General features: G+C 38.0%; 1 protein-coding gene across 2 annotated transcripts in view; it reads left to right on the top strand.

Moving 5' to 3' along the window:
- The window catches only part of HAAO (3-hydroxyanthranilate 3,4-dioxygenase), a 36,084-nt gene extending 18,877 nt beyond the window's left edge, over positions 1-17,207 (top strand). For both annotated transcript variants that reach the window (XM_052806412.1, XM_052806411.1), the window contains 5 exons: positions 203-246; positions 11,868-12,013; positions 13,176-13,244; positions 14,413-14,495; positions 15,903-17,207. In XM_052806412.1, coding sequence (XP_052662372.1) covers positions 203-246; positions 11,868-12,013; positions 13,176-13,244; positions 14,413-14,495; positions 15,903-15,981 — 421 coding nt within the window. In that variant the 3' untranslated portion in view covers positions 15,982-17,207. The remainder of the gene's footprint in view (positions 1-202; positions 247-11,867; positions 12,014-13,175; positions 13,245-14,412; positions 14,496-15,902) is intronic.
- Positions 17,208-18,718: the final 1,511 nt, after the last annotated feature.

The raw sequence follows: 18,718 nt of genomic DNA, 5'->3' as shown, positions 1-18,718 counted from the left end.
ACACAAATTTTGGAGGACTTTCAGACAAACCCTCTGTCAATAAAATAGGTATAGCCCTGTTGAATACATGTGATAGTAGCTAAGGATCTGGCACATCCATTCTCAGCACAAAGCTTAATGGCTGGTATTACTGCCTAGTCTTTGTTAACCTACAGAAGATGAACATGACTTTTTACTAGTGTTTAAATGTTTATTATTCCAGGTTTTTCAATTCAAGACAATATCAAACTGGAAAACCAAACCCAGGTAATGCAAATTAATTTCAGAATTAGAACAATTACTGTATCTGATTGAATAGCAACGATTCTCTCCACAAAATGACTAAGTTTCTGTTTTTCTTTCTGATTATGTAAATTAAAGTTACTTTGAAAAGTAATTCTTTTCATTACCCCAACCACAAATAAAATCCATATACATGATTACCCACAGCATCTTGGCTGTTCATGTGATGCCATCATAATGACCTATCAGGTAACTGTACAGTGTGAAATCTCAATGTCTCTATCCTTGCATGCCATTCAAGTCTTATACTAACAAAATTTCATTTCTGACTGTGCAGAATGAGATTTCTGCGAGTTGAATACACACTCTATACCTACTTGTACTCCTTTACCTATAACTATACACTGTGATCTACTCTTGGGAAAAAAGGACACCTAGAGAAAGACAGATACTTTTAGTTCATGTAGGGTCTGATCCATTTAACATTTTATTTCCATGCTGTCTTGCCCTATTTTTTATTTTGCCTCTGTTTGTGGATAGCGACTGCAACTTCCACACTTGAGCAGATACTCCAGTTGTAACTTGACCCTTAAGTCTGCTGGACAGAGACATAGAACATAGGGGGAGTGACTGTTAAAGAAAACTAATTTATTAATATCTTTAGGAATCACATCTCTCAAACATGATGGTTGCTTTCTGTATGGCAACCGATGTCTCTATTGCAAGGATACTTGCAACAGCACCTTCAGCGGGAAACTTGTTTTGCTGCAGTCTTACAATCCTGTTGGCCTGCAGCTCTACGTGATCATCCAGGATGTGATGATCCATTGCTATTAATGTAAACTATGTGCAAAATACCACCCACCTGTCTTAACTATGTACAAAAGACTACACTATGTGACCATTTCTGCATCTGCAGGAACAGTTTCTACAGACTATTTGCAAGTGTTTTAGTTGGGTGCAACCTGGTCAGTTCTGCTGCAGGAACTTCTGGGAGAGTCTCCATGAGATTGCCAGGTTCTTAACTGACACATGGAAACATACAAATCAGCATAAGCACAGCAGGAGCTGCCTGTGGGATCTCCAGGACAGCCTGAGATTCCCACCTGGAGAGCTCGTTCCTGCACAAGTTAGCCAAATGCTGTTGTGAAGGCCAGCAGTTCAGTCAATCCCATTGCTCAACTAGGTTTGTTGTTTCAAATCAGTCTATTGTGTCATTTATGCAGATGACTGACTGGGGGACATCCTGCACCAACCAGGAAATTTATGGCTCAGGTGCACTGCATGTGCACACATGCACAGCCATAATACCCAGCTATGTTACTTTTACAACTACATGACAAACTTGAATGTCATCCTTCAGTCATACCCATAACTTAAGTTCCATAGCTCTTGCCACAAGTTAAAGATAAATTTTAGTTCCCCTCTCTAAGAATTTTTTGGAACCCATTGTCCTTAATCTCCATATTCATTCCCAAATGTCGTAAGATGATTTTTATTAATTACTCTAATAGAGACAAAGGTTCTAGTGAAACATTATTTCCACATCTATCCCATTTCACAGCTTGATACTCACCATTAAAATGTCACTGCCTGCCATCTCAGTCAATAATGGAACAAAGTTCTTACTCAGATCCTAAAATCAGGTAAAGATATTTTTTGCATGAACATCACCTTTCTTAAAAATAGTTGACAAAATCACTGTCACCAAAATGAAAAGTTCACAGAAGAGTCCTATGTATGGGATTGCAACCTTACAAGCCCTTGCAGTCAGGAAATTGTAAGCCAGCCAGAAACCCTGCCTGAAAGACTTTGCAGCTGAACCAGCTTTTGGCATTGGCTCTCTGACACACCATCAAAATGTGTTTATTTTAATTTGCACTTATTTTAATTGGAGTACGTCACCTGTGTGACATGTTTGGGTGTTGATGGGGGGTTTTTTGTTGTTTTGGGGTTTTTTTGCAGGTGGGGGAGGGTGGGGTGTAGGTAGAGCAGGTATTGTCTCTCACTGTGTGTTTATACAGTGTCTAACAGAGGAAATATAATTTCAGATGAAGCCTCTAGATGCTGCTGTAATAAAAAAAATCATCTCACACATACTATCCTTGTTCAATACAGTGATTTCCAATAAGCATCCCTCACCAGTCTGAGCTAAGAGCTTATACGTCAGTAACAAATTAATTATATCAGTGCAGAAAAAAAGAACATTAAAGATTTATATTGTTAATATTTTTGCAGAAGATTAGAGCTAAAGAACAAACCTGACAATCAATCAGAAGCTATGATACATCTTGACACTTTTTTTTTAAACACGGAACTCTGAGAAATTTATTGATAAATCCAGTATGGAAGGTCTTTCTTTGTAATTTATTCAAAATCTGTAAAAAGGCCAAAAGGCATGAGATACTTCCATTAAAGCTGAAAAAAGTTTTTTTCAAGACAAAAAAAAAAAAAAGGCAAGTAAACATAGTTATTTTGCTCAGAGCTCAATACATCTTTTCCCACTGAATGGATTCTCCTCTTGGATTAGCCACTAAGTCAGGACAACAAATATTTGAAATGCTCTTGGCTTAACTCTTGCTATAAGCAAAAAGCAGTCAATAAAGTTACATGGCAGGCTTTCAGCCTGGGAAACAGCTCCATGTTTTCCAATTTTCAGTTCTCATGGACAGTAAGAAGCTCAAAGTCTCAGTGATGTCTTACACATGAGGAAAATACCCCAGATTTTTAGTTACAGAAGTTTTAGCTAGCAGCTCCTGTAACTGTCAGTGAGGCCTGTGTTAAAAAAAATTTTTTAAAAAAATCAAAGTTTGACTGAGATATGAGTAAGCTGGTAATATGTTCCTTCTGCAGGCATACCCAACTGATAGAGAAATAATGCTTTGGATTTATTCCCTCAGCAGAATTTTTTTTAAGTAGAATTCAACAACCAGCATGACACTTGTAACACATAACAAGCTACCACCAGTTTCTCTCTCAAGACATATTTTAACAAGATTTGAGCTGGCCTATGCAGAGGGCTGGTTTTCAGCCTCTTCTTTCAGTTGCTCTTCTGAAATCCAGAATCTCCTCAGTTTAAAAGTGCTAGCTGAAGCACTCAGCTTCAGATTCACCTCTACATAAACCTGAACTAGTGCCTCACCTTTTCAGAGAGAAATGGAATAAAACTGAAGAAAAACATCTTGAAAGAAACCCTTGATTGCAGCTCACTTATAAAGGAAAGCTATAAATGGAATTAATCAAGCTCCAATTGCTTTTAAAAAAAAACACACCAAAAAAAAATACCCAAGTCCAGATTTTTTCTTGATTTATTTATGGTTTCTGGCTCAGCCAACATTAGGGCAAGTCCCTCTGAAAGCAGGGTACTCAGAATATATGAAAAGACAGCAGTAGGTATTAAAAAGATACATTTTAGAAGAGGGACTTAAGTACCATCAGGTGAAATACAATCAGAAACAGGCATTGCATGCAATCCTTACTTCAGGCATCTTCCCTGTTTTGTACTGAATTACTAGCCTCTTTTGTTACCACGTGTAGAAATAAAGTCTGAGAAAATTCTCCCCTCCTTTTATTAATAAGGGTGAATATATTTAAGATATAGTCTAAACATACTAAGAACACTCAGGATAGGTTGGTTTGGTTTACTTTACACAATTTTTGACAGGAGGAACCACAGTTATCAAAACAACTCTTCCTACTTTCAGTTGAATCAAACTGGAAGTAAGATTCTCTCAGGGTTTCTATTTCATCCCAATTTTATAGTCAAGAGGACAAGGGACAGTTCAGACAGGCAAACCCCAGTTCTAATAAACAGTGATGGCTGAATATTGTTCGCAAAAGTATCCAGAAGTTCAAAAGTTTATCCTGCCATGCTCACTGAAATAATCCAGGCTTCTTTTATGTGAAATTTGATGGCAAAAAGTGCAAGAAAAGACTTCTCCTAAGTTAGGCTTGTTTAAAAATTATCTTTAAGAACATCAATGGTGTAAGTAGAATATCAGGTTTTTGTTTATCCATATTAATTAATCAACTTCTAATTATCAATGAAATCTTGATTCCCATAAAAGCTTTGTTGTCAGTGGACATACAGATATATAATACAAAAACCAGACCTGTACTGACTTCACTAGCAAAAGTTTCATCGATTCTAGGTGTATCTAGGATAATTTACAGTCTGGACTTAAAATCTGGTTAGTATTGTTAGAGTACAGCACAGTTCTATGCTTGTGGTTCAGAGCAGACAAAACCTAAGGATCTGAATGAGTATGAAAAATTGGGTCCTTTCTTCAGTCAGTTGGAGTAGGAATACCATACAGCCTAGGGCACGGTCTATAAACAAACATTTTCTGGTTCCAGTAGTGCTATTAAACAAGTTCTAAGCGTGAGCTCAGCGCTATAAAAATCAGCTTCTGTACTGTCATCCTCTGTAGCTAATCCAGTGCAACTTCTGTAGACAGTATTTGCTGTTCAGTGTTGTTTCAGTGGTGTATAAAAACAAGCAGATCGAAAGAGAAGAGTGTTAATAACTTAAAATAAGAAAAAGCTAAAGAATAAAGATAACTGGCTAGTGGGCAATATTAATTAATATCTACCTCAAAAATAAAAATGAGGAAGAAATTCTGTCTTCATTTACACTAGAGCAAATATAGGGCCATTCTTCTGAACTTAAAAGAACTGTATAAATATTTATGCCTTTCTGTTGTAGGTATATTGAAATAATTCTAATGATACTATTACTGTAGGTTTTTTAAAAATAAGAATGATGATTTTGGAAATAAGTTTTATTTGCTATGAAGCTGTTTAGAAAACTGAGAATTTGATTCTCTTTTCTCTCATCTTTTAAGGACTTCCAACATATCTAGATAGATTGCTCCTTCTCTTCTATAATGTGTTACTTCCTTCTGCTTTGAGTACTTGTATTAAAAAAACCAGCATATGAGCATTTAGATATTAAGGAGTGTCCCTCTAGGGAATTTATTTTGCAGAGAGCCACCAGGAGGTCTCCAGGACAGAACAGTATTCAAACTGATACAGAGAGTCAATCATTTTTAACTGTCGAGACTCACCATAATCATACAATTCTCTGAGACACTGCCTATAACTTTTATAAACAACTTGAATCTACTCCTGTTCTGTGTCAACCTCCTTGTCTCTCTTCTGGCAAAGATGCCCACCTAAATACACTGTTCATCTTTATCCCATCATACCTAAACCCTTTAAGTAACTTCCAAGTCATGTTCATATCTCTCCTGAAGCCCACCTGAACTGCAAAGGGTACATAGGTGGAAGAAGGGAATAGAATCATCTAATATACACCTCCAATCCTGTATAACCATGCAACCTCTCACTGGCTTCATCCATTTCCCCTTCCATCATATTTAACAACTTTCCACACCACATGGGTCCCCAGTGAGCATATAACTAGTAATGGAGGTTAAGAGCTCAGATGAACCAACCTAAGTCAGCAACATTTAATACACAAATAAAGTAGAATTACAATGTCTGGAGTAAGGCTTCTATAATTTGCCATATGAAAACTTATTCTAAACTTTTTAATCCAAAAATACAACATATCATCCAAAACCCAGGACTGCAGGCTGCATGTTCTCTGGAGCCAGGAATGCTCCGAGAAGTTCATTAGGCTCCCAGAGCCCAGACCTGCTAATGACAACAGTCACCAAACACAAAACAAAAAAAAGTCTCCAGGAAAAAGTCTGCATCTCCCACAATATTTTCAGCTGAGTCTCCTCAAAGAGAGGCAGAACATAAACTGTAATCTCCAGGAGCTCTCCTAATGCTTAACCATGGGAACCAAGCCACTACTGACCTTTAGTACATAATGTATGTAATAAACCTACCGGGGAAATTGGAAGAAATGCCCTATAAAGTTGTTTTCCTTTCTGTTCGGACTTTATTGAAAAAAAAAACAAACCCTAATATTTTTAAGAGCTCTAAAGCTCAGAACAGTTTCACAGCAGGTATGTCTTCTCTAATAAGGTAGCTTCTTTCTTTCTTACACTCTTAAATGCTCCCCAGACAGCAACATCTGAAACAGGAAACTTACTAATGGAGTCAGTCTGACATTTTCACTAGTGTTTCTAAGGCTATTTAGTAGTAATAGCTTACACATGCTGTACAAATCCTTGTCTCACAAATGTCATGAGGTCTCAACACTTGTTGTAATGAAATATCCTGTTCCTCTTCTATGGAATCAGAATTTATGCACAAAGATGATTAATGAAGTGCACACAGTCATATAAAAGGCAGATTCAGAAACAAAAATTAAGATGCCTGATTTTAGGATTGGAACAGTAGTCAGTATTTCTCAATACAGTTTATCATTCTTAATTACAATGACCTAGCTATATCAGGAACAGCCTTTAAACAGAATTATGGCCTAAATCTTGCAATTTCATTGTTCTAATTTATTCCCTTCCTTCTGGCTGGTGATATCTCCTTTTGAAGAGGCTATATTTCTTTATTACAAAAATATTTTTCAAAGCTTTCCTCATCAAACTTCTTTGTTTCAATTAGGAAAAAAAAAAATTGTTTAGTTTCCAGCATAGATTTAATGACACAAAGAAAAATGTGCCTAGAAATAATTACAGGGACAAGTCATAAATTAGCAGTCATGACAATTCTCAGGGCATGCTACAAAACCAAATACAGTTACACAGGGAAATGTATGATTACACCAAGTGAGTGCTGTATTTTCAGCTAAATGTTTCTGCATCTATACTCAACAACAGTGAAATGAACCAACTACCCCCAAAGTAATCAGTCACCATCAGCGCTTTCACTCTGGATCTTTATATGGAATGAGCTACATGGTTTTTCAAACCCAGATGCCTGAAGTTACATCCCTCAGTCCACAGGTTTTATTTGCAGAAGTATTAAACTCCTACTAGTCTCATTGACATTTCTGTTAACGTAGAGAATAATGCAGACTTTTCATAGGAATTAGGTAGGAACGTATGGGAAAAACATCCCAGGGAATATATTATTGCTTGCATTGGCAATTAAACATGAAATACGGCAAAACTGTCACATCAGAACTATTCATTATAATAGTATTCTTTAAAGAGATGGAAGGGATGATTAGGAAGTGGACATAAAAAAATGAATACACAATTCTAAAATAATTTGTGAGCTCCTTATGCCTAGTCTGGACCATTTTATGCTCAGTTAAAGGACAACAAAACAAAGAGGATGTAACTGCTCCACTTTGGATAAGGATGTCTTCTGCTTTTACAGAGGGAGACACCATTTGTAAGGTACTTTCTCACATCCTTGCGTGGAGATGGGGCCACAGCATGCAGGGACAGACTGTTTCTGAGGCAGCACAGTGACTTAGCATGGAGGGACTTTCATAATTAGTAAGAATATATAAGGTGATTTAAAGATTTGAAGATTTTTCCATCTAGAACGTGCTGCCTAGATGTGAAGGATGGCATGTCACTGACAAATATAGTTTTTCATAAAGCCAACATGTAATCAGTTTGATAGTTGACACTATTTCAATATATTGTATTTCATGTGCTTTATTGCTCTTCTCCTTTGCAACAAATCTCAAAGAAACAAGGTTTGCGCAACAGCTATGGGAAGAGCTTGGGGATAGTAGGGGTCAAGAGACACTCTGGAAGAATGAGATGGTCTGATTTCTTGGCAAGACAGCTTAGGCATGTCACTGGGGTAGAGAAGGGGGAGCTTGCATGTAACATGTGAGTTTGGGGCAAGCAAATACACCCACATAGAGCTGGTAGGCCAGTGGCAGTCCTCTTTTTACCTGTCCTCTTTATTGCTATCAGAAGTACAGTACTCCCAGAAAGTTCAAACTCTTCTTTAGGTGGTCTCTGTTGAGGCTGTAACTACCTGTACATTCACTGGCTGTTTTCTTGTAAGCTGTTCTCTCCATTTTTGCACAGCTTCGTATTTTCAGTCTCAGTACAGTCTCTATTGTTTAACTGAAATCAACTTCCTCTAAAACCTGTAATTTCCTTTTTTAAATATTTACAAACTCATTCGGTAAACGTGATGTATTTTTCAGCTTAACATGATATCATCACATTCTAATTTAAAGCTGAAAAGAGCTATAAAACCCATAAAGAACACACTGCTGTGATATGAATATTTAATAATAATGATCTACAAATATGGACCTCACTATTGAACTATTTAAATGGATCTCCTGAACATGTAAGAAAATATTAGATTTGATGTTCCATTTAGTGATATATTACTTGGAGATACATACACAAGACTTCTAGCTGAGTAGCTTAGAATTGCCATCTTCTTGCATTTTGCTGGCATATTTTTACCTTTACCATGATTAAACATGTTATCCCCCTGTCTCACAGTATTACTAGAACATAAGAACTCTGGAAACACACCAACTCACATTTCCTGATATATTGTTGAAAGCTAAATGTACAGACTAAGCAGAAATATATGCAACATTATCTAAACATAAGCCATTAGCCTGATAAGAAACAATCGGTTCCTTTGGAAGCACCAGGCTTCAACTCTGATATGTGTGGGATCACAGAATACTGGATCCTCCTCATTGTAGCTCGTTAGCTCAAGTTCACAAGTGCTAGGGCACCTGCAGCTTTCAGCATCATGCAGGGGCTAAGTATCAGGATTAAATGAGCACTCAGTCAAATAGGCTATTAATAATACACAGACATATGTCATGTACTTCATCATCACAGTGCTCTCTTATTTGTTCTGCAGTAACAGGTAACCAAATCATCATACTGGATCACACTAAAGGCTCATTTCATGCAGACTCAGTTTTCAAAGGCTGTTATGCTATCACTGGGCAAGTGTCATTAACATCAAAATTAGTAATAAGCTAAAACCCCATCACAGATCAGGGCCCACTGACAAAACAAGTGTCAAAAGACAGCTCTTGTCCTGAGGAACTTAAAGTTTAAATAAAAAAGTCTACCTATACTTGAAAGTAAATGAAACTGTTAGAAAGCGCCTGTACATCACAAGCAAGAAAGCGCAATGCTCCATAGTAAGTGTAGGACATATTATTACACTTTACATTGGCCCTAAGTATGCATAGGTCACTGTTTACTGTTGTCCTGTCTGTGTTGTCCCTGTTGATCAGGACAGCTGGAGTTAGAGCTCACTAGAAAGAGGAAAACTAGCAAAATTATGTTTATGGGGAGTAAGTGACAGAAGTTAAGCTACAAACTTAGAAGTTCATAGCTACTTTTCATTGTTAGATTTATGTTGTTTCTTGGTCAGAAGACAAACAAGTACTTTGGCTTTTTTGTACCTCAAATTCCTTGCAACTCATGGGGAGCATTCATAGTTCTGCTTGCCTAAAACATCACAGTGCCCACCCTAGGCACTCAGCTTTTTGCTATCGATTCTCCAGCACATGAAGTCTGAACGTAATTGTTAGCTTGATGCTGGAATTCTTAATCTGTGAAGAAGATGTATCCCCTTGAGCTGAGCAGGATACCCATGGCTTTTCAGTATGTGTCTCTCACCTTACTGGGTGCTATATACTGGTTTGGGGTTTTTTTTTTGGTTGGTTGGTTGTTGGGGTGCTGTGGGTTTTTTTTAACTATCTCAACTAGGACATGCATTTTAGTAGAAAGCCCTACCAATGGGTAACTTCCTTGTATTCCAAAAGGCTTTTCTAAATTCAAGAGTGACCTGTTTTATTCTGATAACAGAAAAAAACCTCTATCATCTTCATATTACCATAGAAGGTAAAGATTGCTACTATTAATGAAACAAAATATTTAAAAATCTGTTGGAATACTAATTGTACTGAGTACCTTCTGATAAAACATCTTTCTGCTCCTCTGCTGTCTGTGAATATATTTCATAATATTTTAGACCTATATTTTGTATCTTGCCCTAGCCAAAAAACAACTTTCCAACACAGCTATAGCTAAGCATATCCATAATTTAAGGACAAAGTGTATAAGTATTCCTAATTACCTCCAAAGCAAGTTTGATGAACCTGTGAAAATTAAGGAAAAAAAAAAAACCAAAACAGACATATTGCAGCATGAAAATAAATCTCCAGTGACCATAACACTACTTTTTAGTGTTATCAAACAATAAAATATAGAATGTTCAGACTAGATCTTGTTAATGTTTCCAGGCCCAGATTAGAATAAATCTAATGTAAAGATTTTCTTTTTGCTTCTGGTGCTTCTTAATTTCTCTGGAGGAGTTTGCTTTTCAATAAAAGCATGTTAAATATTTGAGTTAAATAATGTAAAAGTAGGATGCTTTTTATTTTAAAAAAGTTTGAAGGCAAAAAGCTTTCAAACAAAAAATTCCTTCTTGCTGCAAATTTCTTCAGATTGCTTTCAGTATTTCCTGAAAGAGGCATTGCTGAGACAAATCATTTGCAGAAACATGTTGACTACTTCCGTTTAATTTAAGGGAGAAGAAATTTGAATAGCAAAACCTGTTTCTACAATAAAAGGGTTAGCATCCCATTCCGATTGTCTGGAGATGGATTTAGATACTCGGTGCTTATTATGATCCGTTAAACAGCAGTAGCTTATTCAGTACACTATGCTATGCCTTGGATGCATTGACCTCGCATATTGTTCAAAGACTGCATACAAAATGGCCTTCCATGAAAAACTGAAATGATACATTCAAAACACTGCAGAGCAGTGAAATACACCTTTAGAAAAAAAAAACAGAAGAACATTGCATAATGAATACACTAATACTTTAAAAAGACCTACTCTATTACTAGTACCAAGGCTAAGATTTGGCTGTGAGTTTATTACCTCAATGCATTTGGGAGACAGCCATCCATCTAGCCAGTTTTTCCTGCATCTAGTTGGCATTATTACTTGAAATTACTCTATGGGTGTTCCCCCATGGCATCTCAGAACAAACTGCTTAGGATCACCAAGGCGATTGCGCTGTCTCTGCACTTCACTGTGAGCTGGTAAATAACTAAAGCTAATTTCATATACCAGCAACACACAGCACAAATCTTGAATTTCACCAGCTACATGGAAACTGCATTTGGTCCTCCAGCTATTTTAAATCAAATCAGTTATGAATGACAACTACTGGAAATTAAATCCAGCTACAACTCCAGCAACACCACAAAAAAAAGGCATTTTATTAAGTTCAGGGTTGTGACAACCTGTTTGCACCACTGTGGTCACACGGGGGAGAAGAAACATAAAAGCCAGTACTAACTATGTGAAAGATGTAGAGTAAGCTAGTTCCATGGGCCTAATTCCACTTACATGGGGATATGTAAGGGGTGACTCGGCAAAGGCTCGGAGATGACACATCAGATTTTACCAGTGCAAAAGCTGGTCTGGAAGAGAATGAAGAATATGCCAGCAAGAACTAGGTAGCCTATTGCATACTGTTTGAATGCCTTTTTAACAGGCACGACTGCACAACAGTTCTGACAACAGCTTCAGAAAAGCAACTCAAAGATACAAAATAATGCATGCATCTTACAACCTCAAGTAAGAAGTCCTGATAATGACCATAGCACTGTTTGCTGTTACAACAGACTTTTGACTAGATAATATCTGTAAATTGAAACCTTCAAGCTGTAAACAACAGTAAAATGTTTGCAAAGATCAAGGGAAGCAAGCATCACTGATAGCCCTCTGCCTTGCTTACAGATGAACTCCTGAAAGAAACACCTTTCCCACTGAATTCCACTTCTGTTATGGAGCCATTTACCTTCCAAAGCTGGTTAAATGATCATCGTGGTGAAATAAAACAGAAGAAATCCTTGAGTATGTTTGGAGATAACTTTGAAACAGAGGTAGGGATGTCTAATTTCTCTGAAAGAGAGGGATATTTTTAAAGGTACAGATAATAGGTGCCTACTGTTCAGACTGAGTGAATCCAGGCCTGGGAAAATTATGTAGTCAGCAGAGAAAGTTCTGCACCCCTACAGAACAACTCAGCCTTAGCCTGCCCTGCCCTTTGGAAGTGCCTGTCTTCGTCCATTGATTTGAGTAGCTTAGGGCAGGGGCTTCCTAGCTCAGATACTTCCATTCATGGAATCAACCTGAACCTTATTTCCATTCATTTCCTTTGGGATTAAACCAGCTCTCTCACACCACCCCCCCACCCCCCCATATTTCCCAGAGCAGAAACACCAGCATGACTACTCACAAGTGTGTTTGGCTTCCCTATATGTTGGAACAGCATTCTTGGTGCCAAGTCTAATCTGGGTGTGTAAATACACGTTTTCTTCCTCCCCCTCAATCTACATAAAGTGTAAACAAGGAAAACTGGACAGCACTAGAGAGCCTGGGCTGTGCTAAAGCATTTCACTTCTCAGTTTAGTCAAACACAGTCTAGTTTGGGTGTAAATGAAGCTGTCACCATTTGATATCTGTGCTGTATGCACGATAGTTTACAAAACATATTCTTTCCCTGTGCTACTTGGAGTCACACTCTGAAGAATCCAATACATTTGACAACAAAGTGACAGAGAGCATGGGACTGTCAGGAAGAACACAAAAAGGGCAGATGAGGAGAAAAATAAGGTCCAGTCTGCAGCTTTTTTTTAACGTTAATGGAAGAACCTTTGTAATTCAACAGGCTCTTGACAGGGCCCAGAGTTCATGAGGAGGAAGTGCCTGTTCCAAGAACAGACGCAGGAAGGATATAGATGCAAAGCTGAGAGTGGGAGGAGGCAGAAGGAATAGATAAGTGAGGATGCAGAGGAGCATAAGGAGTGGCAGGTGTGATCAGTTCCCTTTTTATCAGTAGGAATCAATATGAGAATACCAAACATAATGTGAATTTTAATGTCTGTAAAAATAACGTCATCTTCTATGAACATTTTTCTGTAAAAATAGAATTTTTTAAATGCTGTAGGAAGATTAATATGTACACTTTGGTCACTGGGATGAATCCATTACTTTTCTTCCCTGTTTTTCTTTGTTTTTTGTTTTTTGGTTTTTTTTTTAAAGGTTATAGCTTATGGACCAGGAACAACTGAGAAAATTAAAAAGAATTCAGATATCTGGATTTGGCAGCTGGTATGTGATAATTCACACTTGTTAACCGATGACTTCATATTTCAGTTCAGAGGATACTGAACAGTAGTAAAGCCTTCAGCAACAGAAGTTAGAATGATTACCTTCCTTCTCACAGAAAAGATCATCAACAGGCACCACCCTTCACCTTTAAACTACGATGAAAAATAACTGTAAACTACTGTCACCATAAAAATAGTCTCTCTTTTTCCTCATCTTGTATGTTGAGGACAGAGATACTGGCATCCTCCATCAGGTCTCGGTGGGGATTTCAATATACTGTGCCTGGGGTATATACTGTAAATCTATCAGAATGCCTCCAAGTGATAAAAAAAAGCATCACCTATTACTTCTGCCTTGAAGCATTTGTCCTCATACTGAAGTCAAACTGGAATCAGGTAGAATAAGCTAATAAAAAAAAGTGTAACTGAGAACTTGTTTATACTAAAGCACAGTGGTAGGTGATCCAGATGTCCTTCATTCAACTGAATTCTAGGAAACATTTGCAGCCCAAGGGAAAAACAGAGAAAAGCGAGTTTTCGTTTACACAAGTCAGGCTAGCTTGGGAGGCAGATACTTCTATTAGTTCCTGTTCTGTTGAAATTCACTGGGACTGTCAAATACTAATTAAAGACATAATAATCCTAAAAGACATTTGTTTACACTGCAGCTTACAGCAGCCTATGCAATCAAGACCTTGTTGCTGGCAAGAACCTGGGTCCTCTGCTTGACAAGATGATGAGTCCATTCCAGTGTGGATGGACTCCTATTAGCAATTTCTGTTAGCTCCCTGCTGACTTGTGAATTGCTTTTCAAGACTTAAAAAGATATTAGGAATCAGAAAAGTAGAAAAGGAGGTTGAAGTATTCCAGGACATTATCTCTGTAATTTCCAGAGCTGTACCAATGCAGGCTGCTAGGTTAGATTTGTAGCAGTGTACCCCCAAGAGTCAGGCAATGGGGAACAATGAACCATGAAGCATGTTTTTAGGGATGCTAATAGTGTTGGACAGGGAAGACCAGCTGAATATTTAGCTAGGCCTCATGAAACAGAGCAGGTTTGAAGTGCTCTTTCAGTGGGAAAGATTTCCATACTTACCTGCGGCATTTTGTTTCTGCTAGTTGACAGGACATGGAAAACTCAAAGCTTGTTATCTGTTCTTTTCCTTTAGGAGGGCACATCGACTGTTACCATGGATGGTAAAACCCTGACTCTATCTGCTGGTGACAGCCTGCTTGTCCAGGCCCAGTCTACGTGAGTAGACATGAACAGTGGTTCAATGCATGATTTCCCAGCTTCCAACAACATAAATTCTGTGTATTTGGCCCACCCCAGGCTGGGCATCAGCTGGTGCAGAAACACAGCATCTATGAATGCAGGATTTGCAATAGCCCCCATTATTCCTCAGGGCAGAAGTGTCTTCAGGAGGAAACAACAAAGCCATTCATTCCAGTCCACCTCTTATGAGTAAAGCTGGGGAAAATAAAAAAGATAAGCACTATCAAGAAAAAGCAGCATGCAAAAGACCATGCATAAAGGTAGATGGCACGAATACACCAATGGGCAGTCACAGCAGATCCTCTAAGCTTCAGTCCAGGCTTAATAAACATCAATGCAGCAAGATTTGGGGTTCAGACTAAGAACACAGCTCTCTTTCTGAAGTAGGATGCATATGGCTGTTTCATAGTCATGACACACATGATATATGTAAAGGAAAAAAAACAGTGAAAATAGTTTCCAGAGAGAACAGAAAGGGAAAGTACTTGTCAACTCTTGTGAAGAGTGGCATAAGCTGATAAAGTGCCCACCGTGAAGAAGGTGAAGGATGATGTATACTCACTGGTAATGCAATGCAGCAGATTATAGGCAGATGATAAAATAGGCCTTCTTTCCTACAGGAAAAGTCTAATAAGTAGTAGTGCTGACATTTGCACCTTTTGTACAGCACTGAAAACATTTGCTGAAAGAGCTGAAACCATCCAGCTGTGCACAGAACAGTTCTCTGCACCTGTGATTCCAACACATAGCCACCTCCTCCCTTCACCATTACTTCCACCACTTCTATGAAATCACTTAATCTTAAATCAATTCCCAGTCCTGCAGTCCAATCAATGAGCATGTGTTTTCAAGATCACAGCATGATGCATGTGCAGAGATCTGCCAGCACAGTTCATATTGCATTGTCATTTATCAGATCTGTTCAGCAGGCACCTTTTATTGTATGCATCACTGTTGCACACTGATTGATCTCTGGCCATCTCTGCAACTGGCACAAAAACAGCTAATAAAAGTGATGACCACAAGAAAAATACTATTAAATTTGTAGATACTAATTTTGTTAAATTAATATCTGTACTGAGGTGATTCTGTTCCAATCCTCATGTCACTGAGATCAGAACAGATGCGTTCCCCCTTGGTTGATCCATAAGTAGATATACATGCTTCCTCACCATTTCATGATGATGGGCTTGTATTAGTGATGGCGAAGAGTAATTCCTGAAATATCACAAGATATACCAATATGGAAAGAGAACAAGTGTAATCAGAACAGAACCTGTTCGTTTTCCCCTACTTTTCAGTAGCATCAATGTTTTAGTTTTTGATTTGAGTGTGTGGTTCCCCCCCACACACATTTGGTCATCTCTCTTTCTATTTTTCCAGGCACTGCTGGAAGAGAACAGAAGAATGTGTTGCTCTCTGCATTGCTCAGGATCCAAAACGCAAGCAGCCTTATACCTAGCTCCTGTGCCAGCTGACTTTGATGATAACTAAGTTTTAACCTACTTCTCTTATCTTAATGATCTTTTAGTGAGAATGCCTGGAAATTTGAATAGTCTAACACTTAATTCAGTGTAATCATTGTGGAGTCAAGTGCTGTGCCCAGTTAAAACTTCTTCCCCCAAGTAGTTAGTTTCAGCAAAATCTACAATCAGTAATTTTTTAAAAAAAACAAACAGAACAATCATTCTTATCTGAAAGGAAATGAAAACAGATCCAAGTAGCAGGATTACTTATATAATAATATATATGATACTATCTAGAGTAAGTTAAAGGCTTTTTAAAGGCAAGTCTCTACCACAACATGTAGAAAAGGAGATAGGACAGATACTGTCATGCCTACTGAGGTAAGAGTCTTCATTTTTTCTGTCTCAGTTTTGTCATTTGTAATAAATTGGGTATAACATTAGTTACCCAGCCCACAGTAGAGGAGTTTTAATTGGCAGTAGCTCACAGGTGTTCTGAGATATTTGGCTAAAAGGCCCTTTAAAAAACAAAACAATCTGCTGCACTCCTTGAGGATCTCAGTGCTTTGTGAAAGAGAGGAAGGTGCATTAGTAAAGGGGGAAGCAGCACCCGCAACAGCATCAAGCATTACTTAGATCACCACTGTACTTCCTTCAGGTAACTTACTATCAGTTTACCAAATCCGGCAAAGCAGTATCAATCACAGTTATCAGTAACATGCCACACATACCGTGCTGGATGCTGTCTATACAATATACTATCAACAACACAGCACTGCACTATGACTTAACACAGGAGCATCGAGGTCATGGGTGTTCCTGTGCAGCAGAAATCTCAAGTCAAAGTAGCCTAAGAAGTGTGTTGTGGAACAAGGGAGCAGAAAAATTATTATAATTAGTTTCTACTAAGAGCTGCTTCTTTTTGAACGATGAGGTTTCTTGCAGAAATAACAAGTGTCAAATTATCTTTTGCTGCTTTTATTCCAGGAACTCTCCAGAGGGGGTTTGGTTTGGTTTGGTTTTTTTAATTGTCCTTCACATAATTAACATCAGAAAACAGGTTGCTTAAATGTCTGCAGGTATTATCAATTACACATTTGAGAAAGCAAAAAGTTACCATTTGTTGATTTTTTTTTGTAATTCTAATTAAGTTCAGAAAATATTTCTTTAAAATATCTATCACCTACAAAGCTCATTAAACTGAGATGTCATATGTGTTTTATTCAAGTGTTCATTCTTCTGATGAGAAAGACTCAGATGGCTTAGCTTTAATCTATAACTTAAATACAAGTTCACTAGCTTTTCTAGTAAAGCATAGAGCAGAACTTTGCTACATCCTCCTTATAACAGGGAACCTAATTTAAGAAATTGAGCCTAGTCCTGAAGGCTATTATGAGTGTGAGCTATCACACATGAAAAGAAGCTATAACACTCCCTTTGAACAAGGGAGTAATTTATCTGATTACCATTGGTATTGTTGTGTCTGTAGGACTGCCTACTCCTTGAGTGAGAGTCTATGATTGAGGAATCTAGAGTACCAAAGCATTATATTTTTAGTCCACCAATTAGAGGGTCACCACAGAAATATTTCTATATTTCACACTGAATAAGTGAATAAAACACAGCAACATGTAGAACAGTGTCCAGAATAATCAACAGCTCTTCACCCATCTAGAGACACTGAGCACCATGGAAATTTCAGAATAAAAATTAAGGTGCCTCTAGATTAGATACTTCCCAGGATTTAAAAATCAAGGCTCCACTCAAACTATATTTTTGATGAAGTCCTTCTATGATAACTTGTGTTTGAACACCTGAATTCTACCCAGGTCCCATGCTAGGTGCCTCAAATCAGAGAGAGAACCAGACCAGGAACGTTAAGTCAGAGCTTCATCACCCACAGTTCTGCCACTGCCTGTGCTCAGAAACCAGGGCTGAGCAGGTCATCAATTAACTTCTGAGGAGGAGTTGCTGTCATCTAAAAACTAGGTAAGAAGTGTCCAGTCCCATTAGTATGCCTAAGAATCAGTATCAAACCAGCATGAGAAGATTTATAAACAGGCTTAGATACCAAGTACTGGGAGAAGAGAATTTTATGTTCTAGTGTCTCTTTTGAGAATTCCTTCAGTTGTTTCTCCTTGCCTGCCTCCCCCCCCGCCCCACTCAATAATTATTTGGTAGTCAGAGCACAAATGAAAGCACAGAGAACTTCTCATTTACTCCTTTTAAAGTGCTTAACCACTTATTTAGAAACCTGCAACTTTTCTTTTTCCAAGTCTTCAAATAGTTCCAGGGGTCCTGATTAGTCAGTGAATCTTTTTCAGGTGCTTTATTCTTCCTCCGTATTATATATATTGTAAACTGCCCCAACAATTGTACATTTATAATTAGATGCACCCATGCTTATGAGGAAGTTGGCCAGATGCAAGTTTGGTTCCTAGAGTCCTTTTAGGCTGTTAGGCGCTGGTTTTGTGTATGTGTAGTCAGCTCAGTAGATACTTTGGCACCAGAGTCATTGGGATCAGCCTGGGGACTCCAATGCTAATGTTGCCTCAAAGAAGGATTTCAGGCTTAGGTCAGTGGCAAAGGCTTAGTCAGGCATGTTGTCTGCAAAGTGCCCTAATGCACTCCTGTCAACAATGTGCTTGTTCATACGTGTCCATGACAACACACCAGCACAAAACTACATGACTGTTTTTTCTTTACAGCTCTTTCTACACAAGATGCACCTGC

Source organism: Harpia harpyja, chromosome 13 (assembly GCF_026419915.1).
Source record: "Harpia harpyja isolate bHarHar1 chromosome 13, bHarHar1 primary haplotype, whole genome shotgun sequence".
Classification (NCBI taxonomy): domain Eukaryota; kingdom Metazoa; phylum Chordata; class Aves; order Accipitriformes; family Accipitridae; genus Harpia; species Harpia harpyja.
This window is presented reverse-complemented; position numbering and strand designations above follow the sequence as displayed.